Source organism: Panthera pardus, unplaced genomic scaffold (genome assembly GCF_024362965.1).
Source record: "Panthera pardus isolate Hobbes unplaced genomic scaffold, ASM2436296v1 HiC_scaffold_17, whole genome shotgun sequence".
Lineage (NCBI taxonomy): Eukaryota > Metazoa > Chordata > Mammalia > Carnivora > Felidae > Panthera > Panthera pardus.
In genome coordinates this window covers 27,284,053-27,311,128 of record NW_026526732.1, presented here as the reverse complement: position 1 = coordinate 27,311,128, position 27,076 = coordinate 27,284,053, and the positions used below count along the sequence as shown (strand labels likewise).

The 27,076-nt window shown below is 43.0% G+C and overlaps 1 protein-coding gene across 6 annotated transcripts in view; it reads left to right on the top strand.

The window, feature by feature from the left end:
* ARFGEF3 (ARFGEF family member 3) overlaps positions 1 to 27,076 on the top strand; it is a 183,739-nt gene that overhangs the window by 96,492 nt on the left and 60,171 nt on the right. For all 6 annotated transcript variants that reach the window (XM_019420456.2, XM_053904438.1, XM_019420455.2 and 3 more), the window contains 4 exons: positions 8,496 to 8,608; positions 9,391 to 10,301; positions 24,810 to 24,976; positions 26,281 to 26,446. In XM_019420456.2, the coding sequence (XP_019276001.2) occupies positions 8,496 to 8,608; positions 9,391 to 10,301; positions 24,810 to 24,976; positions 26,281 to 26,446 (1,357 nt within the window). The remainder of the gene's footprint in view (positions 1 to 8,495; positions 8,609 to 9,390; positions 10,302 to 24,809; positions 24,977 to 26,280; positions 26,447 to 27,076) is intronic.

The window sequence follows — 27,076 nt, the reverse complement described above, 5'->3', positions numbered from 1 at the left end:
GCCTAAATAGCATGTCCAGACGGTGCTGCCCCATGGAGCACAGCAGACTGACGTGGGCCAGGTTATTGTGACAAGTGGGACCTCCGCTCGCTATGACAACCAATAATTGGGGGAGGTTGGTAACCTGGAAACCAAAATGTGCGGTCTGTGCACCCAAAGAAAACCACTGGGCACCCAGAATGTTTGCTTAGCCTATCGGAGTTTGAATGCTTGGTGTGTTATTTCCCTGTTCTCTTTGTAATTTGTCACTCTGCCATATGCGCTGTGCGCCCATTAATCAAAGACAGGACATTTTGTTTTTCGAAGCACATTCTCTTTCCTGTTTCCGCTTTCCCCCAGAATGAACAATGATCAATAGTACACCTTGCTTCCTTTTCTCTCTCCCATGGTCGGGCTTCAGAAGGAGTTCCCTAATCTTTAATCAGACCTTTGACATCCCAGCCACTTGACATCACATCCCTCATTCCCACCGCAAGAAGCTGGGATTAAACGTGTCTTGCCTTTCTTCAAGCAGTTGTTGAGGGTTCTTTAGAAGCGTAATCACTCAGTGCCCTTTCCCTCCAGATTTGGAAACAACTGAGAAATAAACACAAGATTAATGTGGGAATTAAATATTGTCATCTAATTTGTTACTGGTAAGGTTAGATTCAAGAATGTAATAAGATCCAAAAAGAAAGTGAGATTCCCCACAGCCATGCCCCTGAAATGCACTTACCTTTGTATCAAGGGATGGGACAGCTAGAGGCACTTAGACCCCACCAGCTTCACTTGGATGCAGGCCTGGCAGGTAGCATGAGAGAGAGTGGGGGCAGTGGGGGAGAAGAGGAAGGAGACTAGGCAGGTAGGAGAGGGAGAAGAGTGGGAGAGGAAGGAAAAAAAAGGGAGAGGAAAGGAAAGGGAGGGAAAGGGGGGAGGGAAACTTGACTCTTTCAATGTCAAAAAAATAAGGGACGCTTGGGTGGCTCAGTTTAGTATTGGAGTTGGGCTCAGGTCATGATCTCATAGCTCAGCTCCTGGGTTTGAGCCCCATGTTGGGCTCTGTGCTGACAGTTCAGAGCCTGGAATCTGCTTCAGATTGTGTGTCTCCCTCTCTTTCTCTGTCCTTCCCCCACTGGTGCTCTGACTCTCTCTCTCTCTCAAAAATAAACATTAAAAAAATTTTTCAAAAAAATAAAATGTCAGTACTCCCCAAAACAATCTACATATTCAATGCAATCCCTATCAAAATAATACCAGCATTCTTCACAGAACTAGAACAAACAATCCTAAACTTTATATGGAACCAGAAAAGACCCCGAATAACCAAAGCAATCTTGAAAAAGAAAACCAAAACAGGAGGCATCACAATTCCAGACTTCAAGCTGTATTACAAAGCTGTCATCATCAAGACAGTATGGTACTGGCACAAAAACAGACTCAGATCAATGGAACAGAATAGAGAACTCAGAAATGGACCCACAAACATATGGCCAACTAATCTTTGACAAAGTGGGAAAGAATATCCAATGGGATAAGGACAGTCTTCTCAGCAAATGGTGTTGGGAAAACTGGACAGCGACATGCAGAAGAATGAACCTAGACCACTCTCTTACACCACACACAAAAATAAACTCAAAATGGATGAAAGACCTAAATGTAAGACAGGAAGCCATCAAAATCCTAGAGGAGAAAACAGGCAACAACCTCTTTGATCTTGACCACAGAAACTTCTTACTTGACATGTCTCCAGAGGCAAGGGAAACAAAAGCAAAAATGAACTATTGGGACTTACATCAAGACAAAAAGCTTCTGCACAGCAAAGGAAACAACAAAACTAAAAGGCAATGGCAGAAGATATTTGCAAATGACGTATCAGATAAAGGGTTAGTATCCAAAATCTATAAAGAACTTACCGAACTCAACACCCAAAAAACAAATAATCCAGGGAAGAAATGGGCAAAAGACATAAACAGTTTTCCAAAGAAGACATCCAGATGGCTAACAGACACCTGAAAAAATGCTCAACATCCCTCATCATCAGGGAAATACAAATCAAAACCACAAGGAGATGCCACCTCACACCTATCAGAATGGCTAAAATTAACAACTCAGGCAATGACAGATGTTGGTGAGGATGCAGAGAAAGGGGAACCCTTTTGCACTGTTGGTGGGAGAGCAGACTGGTGCAGCCGCTCTGGAAAACAGTATGGAGGTTCCTCAAAAAATTAAAGATAGAACTACCCTGTGACCCAGCAATTGCACTACTAGGTATTTATCCAAAGGATACCAAAATGCTGATTTGAAGGGACATGTGCATCCCAATGTTTATAGCAGCACTATCAACAATAGCCAAAGTATGGAAAGAGCCCAAATGTCCATCGACTGATGAATGGATAAAGATGTGGTACATATATTTAATGGAATATTACTCGATCAAAAAGAATGAGATCTTGCCATTTGCAACAATGTGGGTGGAACTAGAGTGTATTATGCTAAGTGAAATAAGTCAGAGAAAGACAAATATCATATGATTTCACTCATATGTGGAATTTAAGATACCAAACAGATGAACATAAGGAAAGGGAAGCAAAAATAATACAAAACGGAGAGGGAACAAACCATAAGAAAGAACAAACTGAGGGTTGCTGGCAGGGTTGGGGGAAAGGCTAAATGGGCGAGGGACATTAAGGAGGACCCTGGTTGGGATGAGCACTGGGTATTTTTTGTAAGTGATGAATCATTAAATTCTGTTCCTGAAAAAAGGTAAATATATTTTGATTTTAAAAAAATAAAATGTGTAGAGAAAATTGGAAGCTTCATTTCTTTGCTTCCAAGAGAGTAGAAGTTCCCAATTTCTGGGGTCCAAAAGAAATGTAGAAGGGGAGAGGGAAAGAGAAGTGCCCCTTAAGATACAATTTTTTCTACTTAATATACCTTTTCCCATGAGTGTAAATCACTTTGAAAATAATGGACATAGTGATTGAAAGTCTTTTCCAATGCACTTAACCCAATCTTTTCCTGAATTAGCCTCAAAATAAAATTTTGTTTAAAGACATCTAACACATGGAAATAATAACTAATTAAACTGAACAGTAATGAAAATTCTATATGTGAAAACTTGTAGGATGTAGCCAAAGCACTATATACAAGGGCATTGATAGCTTAAAATGCTTATATTGAAAGTTAGGAAGCCTACAATTAATATTCTAATTCTCCAAGTTAGAGAGTTGGGAAAAGAAGAGCAGATTTAATTCAAAGAAAGTAGAAAAGAGGAAAAATAAAGAAGATAAAAGCAGAAAGTAATGTGATAAAAAGCAAATATAGTGGATCACTAAAGTGAAAAATATCAGGGCTCTAAAAAAACTGAGGAAATTGAAAAACTCTTGATAAAAGCAATCACAAAATCCCAGAATAGGTAAAAACAACTAAATAGAAATAAGAATGAAAACACACTTGGAACTATAAATGTTAGGAACGTTAAAGAAATCAAGGTCTAATAAGGCCACTGATGCCAGTAAATTTGAAAATTTAGATAAAATAGATAAATCCCTGGGAAATAACATAGCCTTTAACAAGCTGAGAAATTGAGGACCTAAATAGTTCTAGAAACTTTTAAGAAATTGAATCAGTAGTTAAAAATCGTTCCATAAAAAAAAAATAAAAATAAAAATAAATTTTAAAAAATTTAAAAAAAAAAACCACTGGCCCCATACAACTTTAAAAACAAGTTATACCAACAGTTAAGGAATGGATAGTTCCAATAATATGTGAACTTTTCCAAGGAATAGAATGAGGGAATACTCCTCAACCCATGTGATTTTTTAATTTTTTAAAAGTTGTTTTACCTTTTGATCCCCTTCATCCATTTTTTCCATCCCCCACCCCTCACCTCTGACAACCACCAATCAATTTTCTGTAACTATGAGCATGATCTTTTGTTTATTTTTTTGTTTGTTTTTCAGGATTCTACCTATACGAGATATTATACAGTATTTGTCTTTCTTTGTCTGACTTGTTTCACTTAGCATAATACCCTCTAGTTTCATCAGTGTTACCACAAATGGCAAGATTTCATTCTTTTTTATGGCTGAGTAGTATTTCTCTGTGTCGGGGGGCGGGTATGCGACATCTTCTTTGGATTATCCACTTATCCTTTGAGAGATACTTAGGTTGTTTCCATATTTTGGCTATTGTAAATAATGCTGCAATAACCATGGGGGTACATGTATCTTTTTTGAATTTGTGTTTTCATTTTCTTCAGATAAATAGTAATCGATGGATTGTATGGCAGTCTATTTTAATTTTTTGAGGAACTTCCATACTGTTTACCATAGGGGCTGTACCAATTTACATTCCCACCAGCTATGCACAAGGATTCTTTTTTCTCCACATCCTTGCCAACACTTGTTTTTTCTAGTCTTTTTTTTTAAAGTTTATTTATTGAGTGAGAGAACACATGCATGAGTGGGAGAGAGGCAGAGAGAGAGAGAGAGAGAGGGAGAGAGAGAATCCCAAGCAGGCTCCATGCTATCAGCACAGATCCCGATGAGGGGTTTGATCCTGTGAACCATGAGATCATGACCTGAACTAAAACCAAGACTCAGATACTTAACTGATTGAGCCACCTAGGCACCCCTAGTCTTTTTGATAATAGCCATTTAACAGGTCTGAGGTAGTATCTCATTGAGGTTTTGATTTGTATTTCCCAGGTGATGATTGATGTTGAATATCTTTTCATGTGTCCATTGGCCATCTGTATGTCTTCTTTGGAGAAATGTCTACTCAAGTCCTTTACCCAGTTTTAAAATTGGATTGTTTGGGGGTTTTTTTTTATCTTTTTATTGAGTGATAGGAGTTCTTTCTGTATTTTGGATATTAACCCCTTATCAGATACGTGACTTGCAAATACTTTCAGTATGTGGCCTTTTCATTTTGTTGATGGTTTCCTTTGCTGTGCAGAAGATTTTCAGTGTGTTGTGGTCCCACATGATTATTTTTGCTTTTGTTGTTTTTTCTTGGTATCAGATTTTATTTATTTATTTATTTTTTTTTTTTTTATTTTTTTTTTAACGTTTATTCATTTTTGAGACAGAGAGAGACAGAGCATGAACGGGGGAGTGTCAGAGAGAGGGAGACACAGAATCTGAAACAGGCTTCAGGCTCTGAGCTGTCAGCACAGAGCCCGACACGGGGCTCGAACTCACGGACTGCAAGCTCATGACCTGAGCTGAAGTCGGCCGCTTAACCGACTGAGCCACCCAGGCGCCCCTGGTATCAGATTTTAAAAATCATCTGCAAGACTCATGTCAAGGAGCTTACTGCCTATGTTTTCTTCTAAGAGTTTTATGGTCTCAAGGCCTACATCCAAGCCTTCAATCCATCTTGAGTTAATTTTTGTGTATGGTGGAAGACAGTTGTCTATTTTCATTCTTTTGCTTGTGGCTGTCCAGCATTCCAAGCACCATTTGTTGAAGGGATTGTCCTTTTCCTATTGTATATTCTTGCCTCCTTTGTTATATATTAATTGACATATACGTATAGACTTATTTCTAGGCTTTCTATTCTGTTCTTTTTGATCTATGCGTCCGTTTTTATGCCAGTGCCATAATGTTTTAATTACCGTAGCTTTGTAATAAAGTTTGAATCAGGGAGTGTGATGGCTCCTGTTTTTCTCTTTCTCAAGATTGCTTTGGCTATTCCAGGTCTTCTATGGTTCCATACAAATTTCAGGATTGTTTGTTCTGTTTCCATGAAAAATGCCATTGGAAATTTGGTAGAGATTGCATTGAATCTGTAGATTGCTTTGGGTAGTAAGGGCATTTTAACAATATTAATTCTTTGAATCCATGAGCACAGAACATCCTTCCATTTATTTGTGTCATCTTCAATTTATTTTATTAATGTCTTATAGTTTTCAGTATACTGGTCTTTCACCTCCTTGGTTAAATTTATTCTTAGGCATTTCCTTATTTTTTGATGCCTCGTAAATAGGAGTATTTTCTTGATTTCTCTTTCTGATAGTTCATTAGTGTATGGAAATGCAACAGATTTTTTTTATATGCTGATTTTGTATCCTGCAAATTCTCTGAATTCATTTGTTAGTTCTAACAGTTTTTTAAAAGAGTCTGTAGGGTTTTCTATATATAATATCATGCCATCTGCAAATAGTGACAGTTTTATTTCTTCCTTTCCAGTTTGGATGCCTTTTACTTCTTTTTCTTGCCTGATTGCTGTAGCTGGGACTGACGATACTATGTTGAATAAAAGTGGCAAGATTGGCATCCTTGTCTTGTTCCTGATCTTAGAGGGAAAACTTTTGGCTTTTTACTGTTGAATAGGATGCTATTTGTAATATATGGCCTTTATTATGTTGAGATACATTCTGTCTCCACCCACCTTTTTGAGAGTTTTTATCATAAGTGGATGTGGAATTTTGTCAAATGCTTTTTCTGCATCAATTGAAATTATCTTCTCATTTTGTCCTTCATTTTGTTAACGTTGTGAATCACTTGACTAATTTGTGGCTCAGTCACTTGAACCGTCTTTGCATCCCTAGAATAAATCCCACTTGATTATGGTATATGATCCTCTTAATACGTTGTTGAATTTAGTTTGATCACATTTTATTGAGAATTTTTGCATCTATGTTCATCAGAGATGTTGGCCTCTCATTTTCTCTTCTTGTGGTGTCCTTGTCAAGTTTTAGTATCAGGGTAATGGTAGCCTCATAAAATGAGTTTGAAAGAGTCCCCTCCTGGGGCGCCTGGGTGGCTTAGTCGGTTAAGCGTCCAACTTCAGTTCAGGTCACGGTCTCATAGCTAGTGAGTTCGAGCCCTGCATTGGGCTATGTGCTGACAGCTAGGAGCCTGGAGCCTGCTTTGGATTCTGTGTCTTCCTCCCTCCCTGCTCCTCTCCTGCTCATGCTCTCTCAAAAATACATAAACACTAAAAAAAAAAAAAAAAAAAAAAAAAAAAATTAGAAAAGAATCCCCTCCTTTTCTGCTTTTTGGAAGAGTTTGAGAAGGATTGATATTAATCCCTTGAATGTTTGGTAGGATTCACTGGTTAAGTCATCTGGTCTTGGACTTTTGTTAGTTGGGAGGTTTTTGATTACTGATTCAATCTCCTTACCAGTAATTGATCTATTCAGATATTCTATTCCTTCATGGTTCAGTCTTGGTAGGTCATATATTTCTAGAAATGTATTCTTTTCTTCTAGGTTGTCCAATTTGTTGACATATCATTTTTTTTAAATTTTTTTTTAGCGTTTATTTATTTTTGAGACAGAGAGAGACAGAGCATGAACAGGGGAGGGGCAGAGAGAGAGGGAGACACAGAATCTGAAACAGGCTCCAGGCTCTGAGCGGTCAGCACAGAGCCTGACACGGGGCTCGAACCCACGGACCGTGAGATCATGACCCGAGCCGAAGTCGGACGCTTAACCAACCGAGCCACCCAGGCGCCCCTGACTTATCATTTTTATAAGAGTCTCTTGGGGTCTTTTGTATTTCTGTGTATCAGTTGTACACCTCTTTCATTTCTGATTTTATTTAAATCTTCCAGTTTTTTTTTCCTGGCGAGTCTAATAAAAGTGTGTCAATTTTATCTTTCCAAAGAATCGACTCTTAGTTTCATTGATCTTTTCTGTTGTTTTTTAGTCTCTATTTCATTTATGTCTGCTGTAATCTTTCTTATTTACTTCCTTCTACTAACTTTAGGCTTCACCTGTTCTTTTTCTAGTTCCTTAAAGTGTAACGTTACATTATTTGTTTGAGACTCTTCTTATTTTCTTGAGGTAGGCATTTACTGCTTTAAATTTTTCTCTTGAAACTGCTTTTTCTGCATCCCATAAATGTGGGGGTGTTATATTTCCATTTTTGCTTGTCTCAAGGTCTTTTTTAATTTCTCTTTTCGTTTCTTCTTTGACCCGTTAGTTGTTTGGTAGCATGTTGTTTAAAATTCACATATTTGTGAATTTCCCAGTTTTCCTCATGTAATTAATTTCTAGTTTCGTGCCAATGTGGTCAGAAAAGACTCCTGATATGATTTCAGTTCTCTTAAATTTAAGACTCGTTTTGTGCCCTCCCATATGATCTATTCTGGAGAATGTTCCGGGTATGCTTGATCAATCCAGTTTGCAGCTAGCCGGCTCCGATAGCAAAGTGAGACAAATAGAGTAGAGGGAAGTTAAATTAGAGGCCATTCTCACTAAAGAACGTAGACACAAGTGCTTTATTGTTCTGTGCTATAAAAGTTTTTGAAACGACCCCTTAGAGAATTTGCTTTGTCTAAGCCAGTCCTGAACTGAGGACCTGGGAACCCTATGTGTGTTCTGTGACAAGATGGATACTTAGATCAGTTCTATTAAGATTTGTAGTTCCAAACAGTTGTGGGCTTTTTTTCGAGTGTGTCAATCAATAGAGAGCGTACATGTCTCTTTGAACTCACAATTTTAAGACCTTGTGCTTTTTTACGGTGTTCACTTTACTGTTATTTTTTTCCCCCTTTTCTTAAAGCTACTTGGGAGCCCACAGCGCCTCTGTGATTTGGCAGGACCCGGCTCCACTGAACCAGAATCCAGAAAAAGATCAATTTCAAAACGAAAGTCTCATCTGGATCTTCTCAAACTGTATGATACATTCCCCTTTTCCACCTACTATTGCTTGGCGAGCCATGCTTCTCTGAATACACTTGACCTTGCTTTTAAGTCCCTGAAATTTTTATGAATCTGCCTTACGTGGAATGTTATTGTTCAATAATGTCCCCGCAAGCTATATGGGAAGTCTTATCTCAATGTATTACAATCCCGTAGCTTTCCATATTGTCATACTTAAAGTAAACGCAATGTACAGAATGAAATGTACAAAAATTATCCATTGGGGTTACGTTGGGGAAAAACGTTTTGAATTCTAGCACTATAGCTATAAGATTCCTTTACTTATCGCTTCCCTAGAAAACTGAACATCATCTAATTTGCAGTTGTTGTATTCACCTGCACCTGTTCCGGAATATATTGGTCTTATAGAGGATGTCCTCATTATCATAGAGCCATTATAACTGTTTGCTTTCGGGGGGAAAAAAAAAAAGAACATAATTCAAAGGTGAGATTATGCAGTGCCTGTCCTTGTGGAGATCACAAACTCCCATCCGGAATTTTTGTGCGTCTCCAGATAAACCAGCCAACCAAGAGTCAGTGTGATTCAAGGTGGGCCACTTCACCTGGAGGTTTTCCTCTGCCAGCCGGAGCATGTTTGTTTCATTTTACTTTTTGCCCAGACCATTTCACTTCATGTAGAGCAGAGGATCTGTTTTGCATACTGCCCTGCTCACCAGACTTCACCCGCCTTGTTCCTTCTGGAGCATTCTCCCACGTTGCCTATGCTGATGTTGTTTTCTCCCTCGAACCCTTAGCATCATGGATGGCATGACCGAAGCGTGCATCAAGGGCGGCATCGAGGCGTGCTATGCGGCCGTGTCCTGCGTCTGCACCTTGCTCGGGGCCTTGGACGAGCTGAGCCAGGGCAAGGGCTTGAGCGAAGGCCAGGTGCAGCTGCTCCTGCTGCGCCTGGAGGAGCTCAAGGACGGGGCCGAGTGGAGCCGGGACTCCATGGAGATCAACGAGGCCGACTTCCGCTGGCAGCGGCGCGTCCTGTCCTCCGAGCACACGCCGTGGGAGGCGGGGAACGAGAGGAGCCCGGACATCAGCATCAGTGTGACCACGGACACGGGCCAGACCACCCTGGAGGGCGAGCTGGGCCAGACCACGCCCGAGGACCGCTCCGACAACCACAAGCACAGCCTCAGGTCGCCGGCGCAGCCGGAGAGCAGGGAGACGCTGAGCAAGGTGCCGGAGCCCGAGGCGGTCGACCAACCAGACGTGGTCCAGAGGAGCCACACGGTGGCTTACCCCGACATAACGAACTTCCTGTCGGTGGACTGCAGGATGAGGTCCTACGGCTCCCGGTACAGCGAGAGCAATTTCAGCGTAGATGACCAAGACCTCTCGCGGACCGAGTTCGACTCCTGCGACCAGTACTCGATGGCGGCAGAGAAGGACTCGGGCAGGTCCGACGTGTCGGACATCGGGTCGGACAACGGCTCCCTGGCCGACGAAGAGCAGACCCCTCGGGACTGCCTGGGCCACAGGTCCCTGCGGACTGCCGCTCTGTCCCTGAAACTGTTGAAGAACCAGGAGGCGGACCAGCACAGCGCCAGGCTGTTCCTGCAGGCCCTGGAGAGCCTCCTGCCCCGCCTGCTGGCTCTGCCCAGCGTGGAGGAGGTGGACTCGGCCCTCCAGAACTTCGCCTCCACCTTCTGCTCAGGTTCGTGCAACAGGCTCCTGCCACAGTGGGTAAGCGTATTCAGAGCGTTCGGCCTGGCTGGGAAATTGCCATCCTGCCTTAGGTTCAGGTGCCCAGAGCGTCTTAACGGCTCTTGGGGTTTCTTGTATTGGAAGAGAGCAAAGGAACGTAAGACGCACGGGTGGTGGTTTGTTTGAATCTAGGCAGTGGATGGCTGGAATATTCGGAGGTTGATAGATGTACGTGGTGCAGAGCAACGAATAAGAGGTGACTGCATTCTAGAAAGCTGCTGCTGACTGAGACAAAATGACAATCTCTGACTCTCAGAACATTGAGTTCTTAGCATGCTTCTACACCTTAGTGTCTAAAAATCACGAAGTGGGGCACCTGGGTGGCTCAGTGGGGTAAGCATCCGACTTCAGCTCAGGTCACCGTCTCATGGTTTGTGAGTTCAAGCCCCGCGTCAAGCTCTGTTCTGACAGCTCGGAACCTGGAACCTGGAACCTGCTTCAGACTCTGTGTCTCCCTCTCTCTCTCTCTGCCCCTCCCCTGCTTATGCTCTTTCCCTGTCTCTCTGTCTCTCTCTGTCTCTCTCTCAAAAATAAACAAACATTTAAAAATCACAAAGCAATGCACTTTTGGTATATCAATTTGTAAATTTATTATTTATTTATTTTGAAAGAGCAAGAGTGCAAGCGGGAGAGGGACAGAGAGAGAGAGAGAGAGAGAGAGAGAGAATCCCAAGCAGATTCCTTGCTGTCAGCACAGAGCCCCTCAGGGGGCTCAGTCTTCACAAACAGTGACATCATGACCTGAGCTGAAATCAATAGTCAGACACTTAACTGACTGAGCCACGCAGGCGCCCCTGTAAACTAATTTAAAAGAGGCCTTGGATCAGATGCAGGCTGTCCTCCCAATATAGTCTGAATTCCCCTGAACTTCCAGCATCTGATCATGGCGTGGTCTTTCTGGAGACCAGCCCCCATCGAGGAGTCCACCCAGAGTCACCTCCTTGGGACAAAAGACATCCCTAGTGCTCTTGTCACTTAGCCATTTACAAGTGTTTTAGGAATCAGGATGGGATGAAAGACAAATATCAGAATAAGAGATGCATCGAGTGTTCATGTCACTTAGGAAATTGTAAGGATTTCAGGAGCTTTGTGCCAGGAAACAGGCACAGACCAGTATATATATTTTCTATCCTCTCACAGTACTACAGAAAGAAAGTAATGGGTGCAAAACATTTATGGGAGGAATAACTGAGTGCCTGACTCCTGGGTGGTCAGCTGTGTCTTCCCCTGACATTCAAGGGTCTCTTGACCACAGACGACTGAGGTGGCTGGACCCTGCTGGGCTTGTGCTCACATAGAAAGGACTAACCCTGAGAACAAACCCAGAACTGCTACAAATCAAGATCACCATTTGTGCTTCCATCACTGAGCCTTGAGCATGTGTTTGTCATTGCCCTTACCACATTTATCAGAGTTATTTGTGAATGCATCCACCTTTCCCTCTCTGAACTTTCAGCTCCTTGAGCCCTCCAACCATGTCTAACTCATTTTGATCTTCCAACAAAGAACATATCACATACACACACACACACACACACACACACACACACACACACACACACACACAAATTCTAGCCCAGTTACTGGAACTTGGTAGAAGCTGACTGCTGTGTCGTTAAGAGGTAGCTTAATAAGTATCTTTAAGAAACTGACTAGAGTGTCCTTTGTCAAAAGGACACAAAAAAGACACTTTAATCCAGGTGTATCTGAGGAAGGACACTTTTTAATATAAGAATGATCCAAAGTTGGAAGCACCCACAGGAATATAGAACTTGTAATCCTAGACCACTGCTTCTGGATTTCTCAACCTATCTAGAGGGTGGAAAGAGACACATATGATTTCTGAGGTTTCCTAACTGCACTGTGATTCTTTTAAGACGTGAAAATACCTATTTTTGAGGCTATCCAACATTTTTCTCAAGATATTTGATTTGTGTGAAGGAGCACACACACATATGCAAATTCATCTTCCATTGAAAGACTAAGACAATGTATAAATACTCTCTTAAAAACTATATTTTTCCCTAAGATCTTTTATGCCACCATTACTAAATTTGACACTGTTTTGTTGAACATTGCTAGTATGTGTTTTGTGTGTCTGTCTCTTCCTCTGTCTCTCTCTCACTCACTGTCTCACTCTCTCTCTCACACACACACACACACACACACACACACACACACGTTTCATCAGTCAACATTTATAGAGAAGCTTCACTGTGCTCTGAACCAGGGGCCATAAGACAGGCATGCCTTATTTTTTTTTAATTTTTTTAATGTTTTCATTTATTTTTGAGACAGAGAGAGACAGAGCATGAGCAGGGGAGGGGCAGAGAGAGAGGGAGACACAGAATCCGAAGCAGGCTCCAGGCTCTGAGCTGTCAGCACAGAGCCCGATGTGGGACTCGAACTCACGAACCGCGAGATCACGACCTGAGCCGAAGTCGGACGCCCAACTGACTGAGCCACCCAGGCGCCCCTTTTTATTTTTGTTTTTTTTTAATGCTTATTCTTAATAAATATTCATTGACTGTAGACTCATGAGCTTGCACTCTGGTCCCTTAACATGTGAAATACCTTATGGTATGAAAGAGTCATGGGTAAAGCCTGAGTTGGAAGGAATGTTCACTCCCCTTTGGATGGGGTTTGGCAGGGCCTCTGAGCCTGGACTTCTTCTCAGCTGAATATATTCATGGGGAGAGGGAGCCCAGCAGCCTGCCCTGACCAGCTTGGCGTCTGTGGCACCAAGGCAGACCGGCCAGCAAACATCAGTGGTCCCAAAGAACAGCTGTGGATCAGATCACGGCATCGCCACTGGTTGCACGAACGATGGCCTTGAATCGTCAAGAAATAGTAAAAGCATATTTAGGGCCTTCTATTTACAATGAAAATAATCGTTACAAAATAACTCAGCTGCAGAAATTTCAGCGTTTAAATAACGTAAGATCTAACATTCAGATAACTTCCTGTTTACAAACAGCATCCCCAAGTAGTGCCAGATAAGTGAGTTGTCATAGCAGCAAAGATGGCCTCCCAAGGGCGCTGCTTCATTTCCTATGAGAATTAGGAAATATAATCCTAGCAAAGTCTTTTGTCAAGTTTGACGCTAAAGCAAATTTTATCATTTGTGTTTTTGTGCCTTTCAGATCAATGCTTATTGACATTTGTACATTTGTACATTGGACATCTTGTACATTGGACATTTACAGTACATGCTAAACAGAGCTTGAGTGAATGTTTTATTTGGCCAGAATGTGGCCCCTTGGAGGTTGCAAACTTCCTCAAATTCTAGAGGTCAGGAAAATGTCCCATCGGACCCAGTATGTTGTCACCTTAAGTTTTACACATAGGAATCCATACATCAAAAAGAGACTTCAAAATCCTTTCATTGTTTCCGAATATAATTTTTAGTAATGGCCTGTAACTGATTTAGTCGTTTGTCTTTTTAGTCCTAGTGACTTCCACCATGCTTTTACCAATCAGGAGTTGGTCTGTCTTTCCAAATCACAGCCCCATCACTCTGTGGTCCCCCTACCAATAAGCTCGTTCTCCTCAGTGACCACTGTGGTTTAATGGGTCACAGTGACCATCGCTGTGGGTCAGCCGAAGCTGCCGGATGCTGGCTTGGGTCCACTTCACTTCTGCACCGAACCAGTGCTCGTGCGAGCATCACCTTCAATATGGAAGATTAGTAAAAAAGAAACATCTGTACCCTGCAGTGACCCGGGAGAGGACAGATGGCCTTTGTCCACCCAAAGCAAAGTTTAGAGAGTAACAACCGGAGAAGGGGAGAAGAGACAGTCTCCCTGAGTGATAACCCAGATATTTTGCTCATTATTTACTTTTGTGTCAAAAGCTTTAAACCTTATTGCGCCAACAACTCCCACTGGGCATTTGTCCCTGACCTGTTATCAGGGTCTGCCCTGCTGGCTGAGATCAGACTCGCTCGGCATTTCTCAGAGACTCCTGTCCTCAGACAGCTAACATACAGTTAAAATGAGCCCCCTTAATCGCACGTGATTCAAGGGAGCCTTTCCTTTGAAAGCTATTAGTTTCCTACGGTGGGGGCGCTCGAAAACCTTCAGACAAAATGGGTTTTATAAAGATGATTAGTGGACGCGAGCCGGGACAGCTGCAGAAACGCCTTCCTCTTCCTGCATAGAACAGAGTGCATCTGTGCGAGGTGGCTCCTCGGGGACGAGACAGCAGGAGCCAGCCTCACACAGCAATGAATAGAGGCACACGGGCGTGTGGCTTCGGGATTGCCGTTCCTTTGATTAGCGGTGTCCAGTTACGATCTTGAGATTCACCGTGACCACATGTGAGGCTCATTGCAAGCGATTTGATATTTATAAAGCACCCGATTTCATAAAAGATAGTACAGCGATCATGAATCTCCATTATACAAGAAATATCTGTTTCTTTACGTTACAACAGGTCTGACTCCAGACCCACCCCCCCACCCCCCCCCCACCCCCCCGCCCCCAGCCAGCCTGGCTGGCCGGGCATTTGATGCTCTCCCTCAGCTGTCCATTCCAGGGTAAAACCAGAAGCTGGGGCTTAGGTGGGATCTTCACAGGGAGGCCGCTCACCTCTCACATGGCCAGGGATCCCCCGTTATCTGCTTCACAGACTCCTTGGCACCCGGGAGGTAGCGTGGGGCCTGGGCTGCTCTGGCAAGGCCGGGCACCGTTGCCTGTTATCCTCTGGGGCCCTGCCCAGGCCCTCTGGCACTGCCAGGCAGCAGAAAGCCACAGACAGACCTCCATCTGCTGCCCGTTTAAGGGTCTCCTTCCTCTGCCCCACTGCTTCCTCCCTCCTCTCATTGCCTTCTGGGAACGGCCCACAGTCTCCGGAAGGAGCCCTGTGGATCCAAAGCCAGGAAGTCAAGTATGCCCTTTCCGGCTTCAGTTTTGGGCCCTGGGATTTAAACAGCCCAGGAGATGGTGATACGAACGGAACTCAGTGTCTTTGTGGAACACGAGAGGTAAAATACAGGCAGAAGACCTCCAGCGAACAAGTGAATGTGTTATCCTGCCTCCGTGTCGCTTAGGATTAGGTTTGTTTGCAGTGAGTGGAAACCTCAAGTGTTTACTTTAAGAAAAAGAGTCCATTTGTTTCCCCTAAATTACGTCCGAGGTAGGCTGTCCTGTGCGCTCCGTGATGGCTTCTCCTGTCTCTCTGCCCTACCCGTTGTGAACGTGTGACTTTCGCCTAACGTTTCCTCATTTACCACGATGACTGGTGGAGTTGGTTGATTGGTTTGCTTTAATAAGGGGAGGAACAGGGCACCTGGGTGGCTCAGTCAGTTAAGCGTCTGAGGTTCGGCTCAGGTCACGATCTCACGGTTCACGGGTTCAAGTCCCACGTCGGGCCCTGTGCTGACAGCTCGGAGCCTGGAGCCTGCTTCGGATCGTGTCTCCGGCTGTCTCTGCCCCTCCCCCGCTTGCACCGTCTCTCCCTTTCTCTCTCTTTGTCTCCCTCCCAAAAAATGAATAAACATTAAAAAAAAATTTAGTAAGGGGAGGAAGAAAAGTATTCTGGAAGCAGGGTTAGGGAGTAAGTAGTCTAACAAAATCTTCCTCCAATACCCTGGCATTTGTGAAATGTGAAATCGAGAGAATGTAATAATATGAAGACAAAAAGGCGTAATTATATACCACCCAGAAATCGCCTCTGAAATATCTTGGATCTTGGTGTCTTTTCTTGAAGTTATTCTTTAGCATTTCTATGTATCCTTGAGAATAATAATAGCTAGTATGAACATAGCACTTCCCTTATGCCCTGCATTGATGAAGGGTTTTACATATATTGATTCATTTAATACTCATAATAATCCCATAGGATAGGCAGTATTATTCTCCTCATTTTATAGGCGAGAAAACTGAGGCACAGAGTGGTCAAGTCATAAGTCACACAAGGCGCACAGCTACAAAGTGGTGATGCCAGGGTACAAATCTGCAAAGTGTGGGTCCAGAGATCCGTTCTTAGTATCGCACTCTATCTACTAGGGTGGGCGGGCGGGGTAATGGAGGAGAGCTGAGTGGATGGGCAAATCAGAGACACTGTTCGAGAACACAGAACCCTCGGAAGTTGATTTGCTGGGATTAAAAGCACAATCACAGGGGCGCCTGGGTGACTCAGTCAGCTTAGAGTCCAACTTCGGCTCAGGTCATGATCTCGCGGTTCGCGAGTTTGAGCCCCACGTCGGGCTCTGTGCTGACAGCTCAGAGCCTGAAGCCTGCTTTGGATTCTGTGTCTCCTCCTCTCTCTGCCCCTCCCATGATCATGCTCTGTCTCTCAATAATAAATAAACATTAAAAAAAATTTTTTTAAAGAAAAAAGCACAGTCACAGACTGTAGCCCAGCAAATGTGTGACAAGTTTTCCAAGTCCTGACAGACAGACACCCATGGAACCCTGTCACCGCACTGGCTCCTGAGAGAATCTCAGGAACTTATACTAAGGGAACAGAAACTCAAGCAGAGATTTATGTATCAAAATATATATGATAGCAGTATTTCACAGCAAAAATACCAGAAACAACCTAAATGCCCCTAAATAAGGGAAAAGCTAACTGAGTTACGATACCTCCATTTGTGAAATTATGTAGCTATTTAAAATGATGCTTTCCAGTAACATATAAGGACGTGGTTAATGGTCATAATGTAATTTTTAAAAGGATCCAAAATTAACATCAAATGTTAGTACTTAGAATGGTGTAATTACAGACTATCTTTATTTTCATTTGCTTGTTGGGACCTTTTTCCAAACCTCTTAAAAATTTTTTTTCTCGTAACTTCTATCATCAGAAAATAAAGCAGTAACGTTATATAAAAATTAGAACCGGAGACTTCAATAAAGAAATATGTTACCACATAAAATAGCGTAATCTTTTTATCTTAATTGAGATATAGCCTGTTACATTAGCTACAGGTGTACAACCTAGTGATTGGACACATCTATACATTATACTGTGCTCATGGCAAGTGTACCTACCCGCTGTCACCATACAACATATCGTAGTACCACTGATGACATTCTGTGGCTATGCTGTGCTGGGGCTTTTATTCCCATGACTTATTCCGTAGCTGCAAGCTGTGTCTCCCACTCCCCTTGGCCCGTTTTGCTTATGCCTACACCTTCCCTCTGGCCACCATCAGTTTGTTCTCTGGGTTTACAAGTGTGTTTCTGCTTTTTGCGTGTTTTGTGTTTTGGATTCCACGTATCAGTGAAATCATAAGGTGTTTGTCTTTCTGACTTACTTCACTTAGCATACCCTCTAGATGCATCCATGTTGTCACAAAAGGCAGGATCTCATTCTCCTTAGGGCTGAATAATAATCCAGTGTGTGCGTGTGTGTGTGTGTGTGTGTGTGTATACCGCATCTTCTTTATCCATTGATCTATGGATGGACACTTCCATACTTGGCTGTTATAAATAATGCTACAATAAGCAACCATGGAGGTGCGTGTTTTTCACCCCTTTCATTTCCTTTAGGTAAATACTCAGTGGTAGAATTATTAAATCATATGGTAGTTCTCTTTTTAATTTTTTGAGGGACCTCCATACTGTTTTCCACAGTAGCTGCACCAATTTACTTTGCTACCAACAGTGCATGAGGGTTCCTTTTTCTCTACATCCTCATGAACACTTGTTATTTCTTGTCTTTTTGATTCTAGCAATTCTGACAGGTGTAGATGATATTTTGTTATGGTTTTGGTTTGCATTTCTCTGATGATTAGTGATAGGGATCATCTTTTTGTGTCTGGTGGTCATCCGTGTGCCTTCTTTGGAAAAAAAAAATGTCTGTTTAGGCCCTCTGTCCATTTTTCATCAGATTATTTGGATTTTGGTGTTGAGTTGTGTAAGTTCTTTATATATTTGGATTTCATCCCCTTGTCGGATATATTACTTGCAAATATCTTCTTCTATTTAGCAGGTTGCCTTTTTTGTTTTATTGATGGTTTCCCTTGCTGGGCAAAAGTTTTTTATTTTGGTGTAGTCCCAATAGTTTATTTTTGCTTTTGTTTCCCTTGCGTGAGGAGACATATGTAGAAAATGTTGCTAAGGCCAATGTCCAAGAGATTACTGCTTCTTTTTCTTCTAGGCGTTTTATGGTTTTGTGTCTCAAATTTAGGTCCTCAATCCATTTGGAGTTAATTTTTGTGTATAGTATAAGAAAGCGATCCCGTTTTACTTTGCAAGTAGCTGTCTAGTTTTCCCAGCACCATTTACTGAAGAGACTGTCTTTTCCCCATTGTATACTCTTGCCTCATTTGTTGCAGATTAATTGACTATATAAGCATGGGTTTATTTCTGGGCTCTCCATTCTGTTCTACTGACCTATGTGTGTATTTCTGTGCCGGTACCATAGTGTTTCGATTACTACAGCTTTGTAGTGTATCTTGAAATCTGAGACTGTGATACCTTTCTGAAGATTGCTTTGGATATTTGGGGATCTTTTCAGGTTCCATGCAAATTTTAGGATTATTCTAGTTCTGTGAAAAGTGCTGTTAGTATTTTGATAGAGAATTGCTTTGGGTAGTATGGACATTTTAACAATATTAATGCTTCCAGCCCATGAGCACAGGATATCTTTCCGTTTATTTGTGTCGTCTTCAGTTTCTTTATCAATGTTTTATAGGTTTCATAGTATAGGTCTTTCACCTCCTTGATTAGTTTATTTCTGGGTATTTCGTTCTTTGGGGGGACAGTTATAAATGGAATTGTTCTCTTAATTTCTCTTTCTGCTACTTTGTTATTAGTGTATAGAAATGCAACCAAAAATCACATAACATCATTATAAAGGTTTAGAAAATTGATAATGCCCAGTATTGCTGAGTGGGTACAACATTATTCTTATGCACCATTGGCAGGAAGAACATTTGGTATAAAACTATTTGGAAGATACCTGGGCTATATCTATCAAACCTAATGTATGTCTTTATTCTGCTTTAGGGTACTTAGCCCACAGATACACTTGCATAAGTGCTAAAAGCTATTACATCATTTCAGCTATTTTCGTAATTGAAACTACATAAATGTCTACCAATAGAGCATTACTTAAATAAATCATAGTCCAAACATGCAGTGCTATATGCCCAGTTATTTGAAAAGAATGAGGCAGATCTAGAAGTGCTCCTATCAAGAGAGGTCTAACGTAGATTACTAAGAAAATACCAAGTTTCACTACAATGTATGTAGTATGATCTGGGATGGGTATCACTGGGACTTGGGAGAAGCAGGGACTATTATTCTTATTTTTTAAATTTTTCTGTTCTGTTAAATGTTTTGCATAAGTATCTAATTTGTATTTGAAAAGGCACATTAAATTGTCTAAGACATGGAGGAGATATTTCAAGGTCATTTATGCTAATCTTGTATCCAGTTTTTTGCTGGTAACCAATCAAGCAGGGGACCCACCCTCCCGTTCCTGACAGTAAAGAACATCTTAATTATAGAGGGAGAGAATGTTACAGAACACTGGAAAAAGCAAGTGGCCAGAATGTGTCAAAGGTCATAGTTCCTATAGTTTGTCACTCCAAATCTAGAACACTTCAATGAACCCAGTCAGGATGAATGTAAAATAAAGTATCTATTAAAGAGGGAAATGATGGAGTGGAGTCTCTTCACGACATTGGAAGCGAGTATGGCATGGCATGGTGCAAAGTGCCTGGAGTTTGTGACCAAAAGCCTTTTGCCAATTTCTAGCTATATAACTTCAGGTAAATTCCTTTAATATCTCTGAGGCACTTTCCTTACTGGTAAAATAAAGGAAGGCAACTGATCCATACTTTATATGTCAAATGAAACAATGTATGAGAAGAGACTTGTTCTAAAAATTAGAAATCACTTAATAAAGTAATGGCCATTGTGTTATTTTCCTTCTTAACATCACCAGTGAACTGTATTTGGTACGGTAAGAAAATGACTGATAGATAATACATCCTTTTGTTTTATGCTCAAATTTGCCAGCTCCGTGTAATGTAGGAAATTTAGCCAACCTCGAGAGAGAGGGCAGTACCAACGGATTGTTTCTAACAGGTCTGACAGATTATTTCAGAACTCCGCATACCCGTTAGCAGTGCCCTCCGGGACATTGTCACCCCTCCGCCAATGATTTGCGTCTCTGGGTCAGCAGACGCATCAGCTGCCTTCTTCCTTTTCAGCATCTGAACATGTACTGGGTTTTCCAAGACATATTCCGAGGTAAATAGTAGTTGGTTTTAAGTTTTTTAAAGAAATTATTACTCGTGCCTAAGATCAGAGCCACTTGCAAATTCTGTTTTCCTGAAAAACTCGAATATTCATTTCTATCCAGAATAAACACCCAGCAACACTGAATTCTGCTTTCAATTTACCAGAGACTAGAACCAAGATCACCAGGAGCTTAAGAGTATGGAGTTTTCCTCTGGACCATCAGGGGTAGGAACACAGTGTTCGTATCCTGAGCAAGGATGTCATTTTTAAATCCTGCTCTCAACCCTTCTTTTATAAATTCACCTCTGCCTCTGATCACAAAGTGCCCTCAGTAAAAAATCTCTTACGGCAGCTGTAAAATTCTTTTTTTTTTTTTTTTTCAGAAGGCAGCTGTAAAATTCTTGAAGGAAGAGGTGATGCCTAACATTTGCATAAAGTAGTTTTATTGGAAGAACATATATACCTACTCCGAACAAAAAAGTGTTTATACAGTTCTCAAATAAGCAAAGGTCTTGAAGATTTTTCAACTTTAAAAGCTTCTTCTGGTCCATATCCTCTTGCTAGCATATTCATTAAGAAATTCACAAGGATAGAAGTAACCATTCCAGTTACAAATTTATGTTTCCAATGTACTTGTTAGTTTTGAAAACTTACATTTCATAGAAGAGACACTTTTTTAAAAAATAATTTATTATCAAGTTGGCTAACATACAGTGTATACATGTGCTCTTGGTTTTGGGGGGCATAGTCCCATGATTCATCACTTACATCCAATACCCGGTACTCATCCCAACAAGTGCCCTCCTCAATGCCCATCACCCATCTTCCCCTCTCCTCCGCCTCCCTCCCCACTCAGCCTTCAGTTTGTTCTCTGTATTCAGTTTGTTCTCTTATGGTTTGCCTCCTTCCCTCTCTGTTTGTAACTGTTTTTTTCCCCCTTCCCTTCCCCCATGTCTTCTGTTAAATTTGCCAGGTTCCACATATAAGTGAAAATATTTGATACCTGTCTTTCTCTGACTGACTTATTTCATTAGCATCATACCCTCCAGTTCTATCCACGTTGCTGCAAATGGCAAGATTTCATTCTTTCTCATTGCCAAGTAGTATTCCATTGTATTTATAAACCACATCTTCTTTATCCATTCATCAGTTGATGGACATTTAGGCTCTTTCTATAATTTGGCTATTGTTGAAAGTGCTGCTATAAGCATTGGGGTACATGTGCCCCTATGCATCAGCATTGCTGTAGCCCTTGGGTAAATTCCTAGTAGTGCTGTTGCTGTGTCGTAGGGTGGTTCTACTTTTCATTTTTTAAATTAAATACTGTTTTCCAGAGCAGCTGCACCAGTTTGCTTTCCACCAACAGTGCAGGAGGGTTCCCATTTCTCCACATCCTCGCCAGCATCTGTTGTTTCCTGAATTGTTAATTTTAGCCACTCTGGTGTGAGGTGGTATCTCATTGTGATTTTGATTTATATTTCTCTGATGATGAGTGATGTTGAGCAACTTTTCATGTGTCTGTTGGCCATCTGGATGTCTTCTTTGGAAAAGTGTCTATTCATGTCTTCTGCCCATTTCTTCACTGGATTATTTGTTTTCCGGGTGTTGAGTTTGGTAAGTTCTTCATAGATTTTGGATACTAACCCTTTATCCGATATGTCATTTGCAAATATCTTTTCCCATTCCGTCGGTTGCCTTTTAGTTTTGTTGATTGTTTCCTTTGCAGTGCAGAGGTTTTTTATCTTGATGAGATCCCAATAGTTCATTTTTGCTTTTAATTCCCTTGCCTTTGGAGACGTGTCAAGAAATTGCTATGGCTGAGGTCAAAGAGGTTGTTGCCTGCTTCCTCCTCTAGGGTTTTGATAGTTACCTGTCTCACATTCAAGTGTTTCATCCATTTTGAGTTTATTTTTGTGTATGGTATAGGAAGGTGGTCCAGTTTCATTCTTCTGCATGTTGCTGTCCAGTTCTCCCAGCACCATTTGCTAAAGAGACTGTCTTTATTCCATTGGATACTCTTTCCTGCTTTTTCAAAGATTAGTTGGCCATACATTTGTGGGTCCAATTCTGGGGTCTCTATTCTATTCCATTGGTCTATGTGTCTGTTTTTGTGCGAATACCATACTGTCTTGATGATTACAGCTTTGTAGTAGAGGCTAAAGTCTGAGATCGTGATGCCTCCTGCTTTGGTTTTCTTTTTCAACATAACTTTGGCTCTTCGGGGTCTTTTGTGGTTCCATACAAATTTTAGGATTGTTTGTTCTAGCTTTGAGAAAAATGAGGCACTTTTTTTTTAAGTTTATTTATTTATTTTGATAGCATGAGCTGGGGAGGGGCAGGGAGAAAGGGAGAGAGAGGGAAAGAGAGAATTCCAAGCAGGCTCCTCACTGTCAGCGCAGGTGGGGCTCAAACTTGTGAACCATGAGATCGTGACCTGAGCCAAAGCTGGACACTTAACCAACTGAGCCACCTAGGTGCCCCTGAGTGAGCCCACCTTTAAAGCAGGGGATATAGTTGTTTGTTTGTTTGTTTTCTTTCAGTTAATTTGTATAAAGCACAAGGAGCCCTTCAAAAGGAAAACCTTATTAAACATAAAACGATGTTTAGAAAAAATAATGAGGGAAAAACCAATAGCTCTTCATTTACATATATTTTTGAAACTCTGTTTCCTCATTTAAAAGATTGATTGAAATAAAATTTATTTAGATAAAATTCATGTAGCATACAATTCACCCATTTAGAGGGCACAGTTCAACGGTTTTGGTATATTACATTATTATTTAATTGTGATAAAAAATATATATATAACTTACAATTTGCCATTTTCACCATTTTTATGTGTGCGGTTCAATGGCACTCACTGTATCCACAATGTTGTAAAACCATCACCACTGTTTTCAGAACTTTTTTTTTTTTAATCATCCCAAAGAGAAAGTCTTCTTCCCCAGCCCGTGGTCACGTCTAATCTACTTTCTGTCTCCATAAATTTGTCTGTCCTTGCCTGTACCTCATTTACATGGATCTTACATTTGTCATTTTGTGCCTGGCTCATTTTACTTAGCATGTTTGCAAGGTTCATCCATGGTGTAGCATGCATTAGAACTCCGTGGTCCGTATCTACCATATTCCGTTTATCCATTCATCTATCGATGGACTCTTCAGTTGGCTCTGTCTTTGGGCAATTGTGAATCATGCTGCAGTGAAATTGGCGTACAAGTGTCTGCTCAAATCCCTGCTTGTAATTCTTTTGAGCATGCTGCGTACCAGAGAGTGTAATTACTGGGTCATGTGGTAATTCTGGTTTTGCTTTTTGAGGAACATTGTTGCTTTTAGAAAAGTATGTATCAGTTACTGCATTAAGCGTTTTACATGCCTTATCACATCTAGTTCTCGTAACAAACGTGTCCGTTCATTTTTATTCATTGAGCAAATAGTTTTCAAGGGTCTTCTTTATACCAGGCATTTCTCCAGGCACTGGGGATTCCGTAGGGGACGAAACGAACACAGCCCCACCCTCTCATAGATCTTACGTAAAAGTAGATAATAGTAGTGACAGCAGACAATAAATACATGTTAGTATAATGCTGGGTAGAATAAATGACATGGAGGCAATGAAAACAATGCAGAGTGGGGAGGAGGAATATTGCAGGGGTGGTAGTATTGGGGAGGCTCTCTCAGATGGAATTGAAAGGGAAGGTCTCTGTAAAGCTGATGCTTGAGCAGGAACCTGAAAGAAGGGAGCACATCCTCCAGAGATCCTGAGAAATCATTCTGGGGAGTGTGGCAAGAGCAAATGCAAAGGCCCTGAGGCAGGCCCAGTCTCGGTGTTGGTCTAGGAGCAGCGCTGGTCCGGGTGGCTGTGGGGAGTGAGGAGAGAGGAGGGGGAGTCCAGGTTTTATTTGTATTGTGATGGGAAGTCGTTAGAGACTCTGAGCAAGAGACAGATGCAGTCGATTTTTCTGCCCATTCGTCGGTGAAGAAGCTGAGACTTAGGGGGTCTGAGTGGTTTTACCGAAGTATTTGGTGGGTAACTCCTCAAGATTTGCCCAGTAGATTCCCTCCAGAGTGCATGCCCCTCCCCACCAGGCTAAGGCATGTGTCCGGCCCTCACGATACCCCTGGCTGGCTCTAGTTTCTTTCCGGGAGCGTCCTACAAGGTGCCTGTTCCTGTTGCTAGGGTTGGCCCACGGCTGTCCACAGGCCGGTCTTGCCAGGTGCCTTGCTCACAAGCCCAAAGGTTTCTTGACTCTCTCCCACAGGCATGATGCACTCTCCCGGATTCGATGGGAGCGGCAGCCTCAGCTTGCAGATGCTGATGAACGCCGACAGCCTGTACACAGCCGCACACTGCGCCCTGCTGCTCAACCTGAAGCTCTCCCACGGCGACTACTACCGGAAGCGGCCCACCCTGGCACCGGGCATGATAGTGAGTGCGTGGTCTCCGCTCGGACCTGGCCAGAAGTGGCTGCAAAGCCGAGCATCGCTGTCCTGGGAGGGATCCCTGGGAGGGATAGCAGGGATGTCCCCTGCTACTCTGGACTGGGCAGTCCCTGCGGGGCTGTGTGGAGGGTGGAAGGGGGTGCCGTACAGTTTGCATCGTGCTGCGGGGCACACAGCTACCCACCTTGCTCCAGAGAGGGAAGGGCCCCCAGTCCCTAGAAGCGGCCGCCTGCCGGTGGCCTAGTAATGTCAGCCGGTGGCATTGCTGCACACACTCAAGTGTAAGCCACCTTCCAAAACAGGTGATCAGAATGTTCAGTAGCATCAGACGACGTACAGGGTATGGCCCCCTTTCCCGAAAAGCAAGGCTTGCTGTGTTGCGAAACCTCTTCGTTGTCCTCCAGAAGGTACCCGGACCTACTTGTGACCCAGAGCTAAGCTTACTAGCACCTGCTGGGAGCTGTGGAATGAGCACGATGGTGATTACGCTGTGCTTGGCTCCCTCGCCGGAGCGAGCCACCCCCTGGTATAGCCCTGATCCTGGTTCACGAGCCTCAGTCCACAGAGCTGCTGGAAGGGGATCCGCAATCATTCGTTCGCTTGATAAATTGTAAACTCCCGAGGGGAACTGGCAGCTTCGTGGGTGTAAGTCAGGTATCTGTCGAGGCACACGTGCTGTTTCAGGGGACACACTCCATCTCTGCGGCGGTTGGGGCAGTGAGAGGGAGCTGCTGCGTTCCTTTTTCTGTGCTGTTTCTAATCCCCCCACACATCAAAGAGTAAAGAGAGGAAGTGCAGCGTTCTTTATCCTTATGTGGGTTTCTTAGAAAGATGTCATAAGTAGGGCGCCTGGGTGGTTCAGTCAATTAAGCGTCCGACTTCCGCTCAGGTCGTGACCTCCGGGTTCGTGAGTTCGAGCCCCGCGTCAGGCCCTGTGCTGACAGCTCAGAGCCCGGGAGCCTGCTTCGGATTCTGTGTCTCCTTCTCTCTCTGCCCCTCCCCTGCTCACGCTCTGTCTCTCTCTCTCTCTCTTTCAAAAATAACTAACTGTTAAAAAAAATTTTTTTAAGATCTCATAAGTAAAAGGAACTTCATGAAGTTTGGGACTTCTCCATTTTGGTTCCCCTTTCCCTTGCCACCCCCCCCCCCCCACTCCCAATCGACAGGTTTTGTTGTTTCTCGAAGCCTCGACTCAGGTAGGGCCCCAGTGAGAGAAAGAGGCAGAGGAGGGGCCTGTTCGTTTGCGGGGGGGTCCTATCTGGTCACCTTCTCGTGTGGTCCTCTCTGCAGAAGGAGTTCATGAAGCAGGTGCAGACCAGCGGGGTGCTGATGGTTTTCTCCCAGGCCTGGATCGAGGAACTCTACCATCAGGTGCTCGACAGGAACATGCTCGGAGAAGCTGGCTACTGGGGCAGCCCAGAGGATAACAGCCTTCCCCTCATCACCATGCTGACCGGTCAGTGGCTCCTCACGCAGCCGTGTGGCGCTCGGTGGGGAGAGAGTGCCCGAGAGCCCCTTTCAGAGAAGCAGCCTTGAAACAACCTCGGCAAAACCCCCCCTCTGGCAGCTGGTGACGGTGCCAGGGAGGTGTCGCGAAGCCACCTCACAGGAATGTTCCGTCCATTTTTCACGCGGGACCCTGGAGGACTCACTGTGCCCCCTCGGATGAGGACTACTTAGCACCCACGTCTGTCAGGGGAGAGCTACAGGCCTCTGCTAGGGATATGAAGTGCTTTCTGGGCACGAAGCCCAGAATTGTTCCTGGAAGCTCTCACGTGCTAGTAGGTGACCCTAATCCTTCAGTGCTCCTGAGCTGCCAGACACGTTAAAACGCTTGACTTTCAACTTGGCTCCCTTCCCATTTCCTATCCATATCGGAGGTCCTCTCTTCCCTTCCCAGCTGCACAAGAGTTAAAAATAATGCCAAACAGTTGCCTGGCCTCTTTGTCTTCAGTGCCCTGAGTTTTTAAAATCCTGTCCATTAGAAATTTCACATGGGGCACCTGGGTGGCTCAGTTGGGCATCCGACTTTGGATTGCGGCTCAAGTCATGATCTCACCGCCATGAGATCGAGCTCCACGATGGG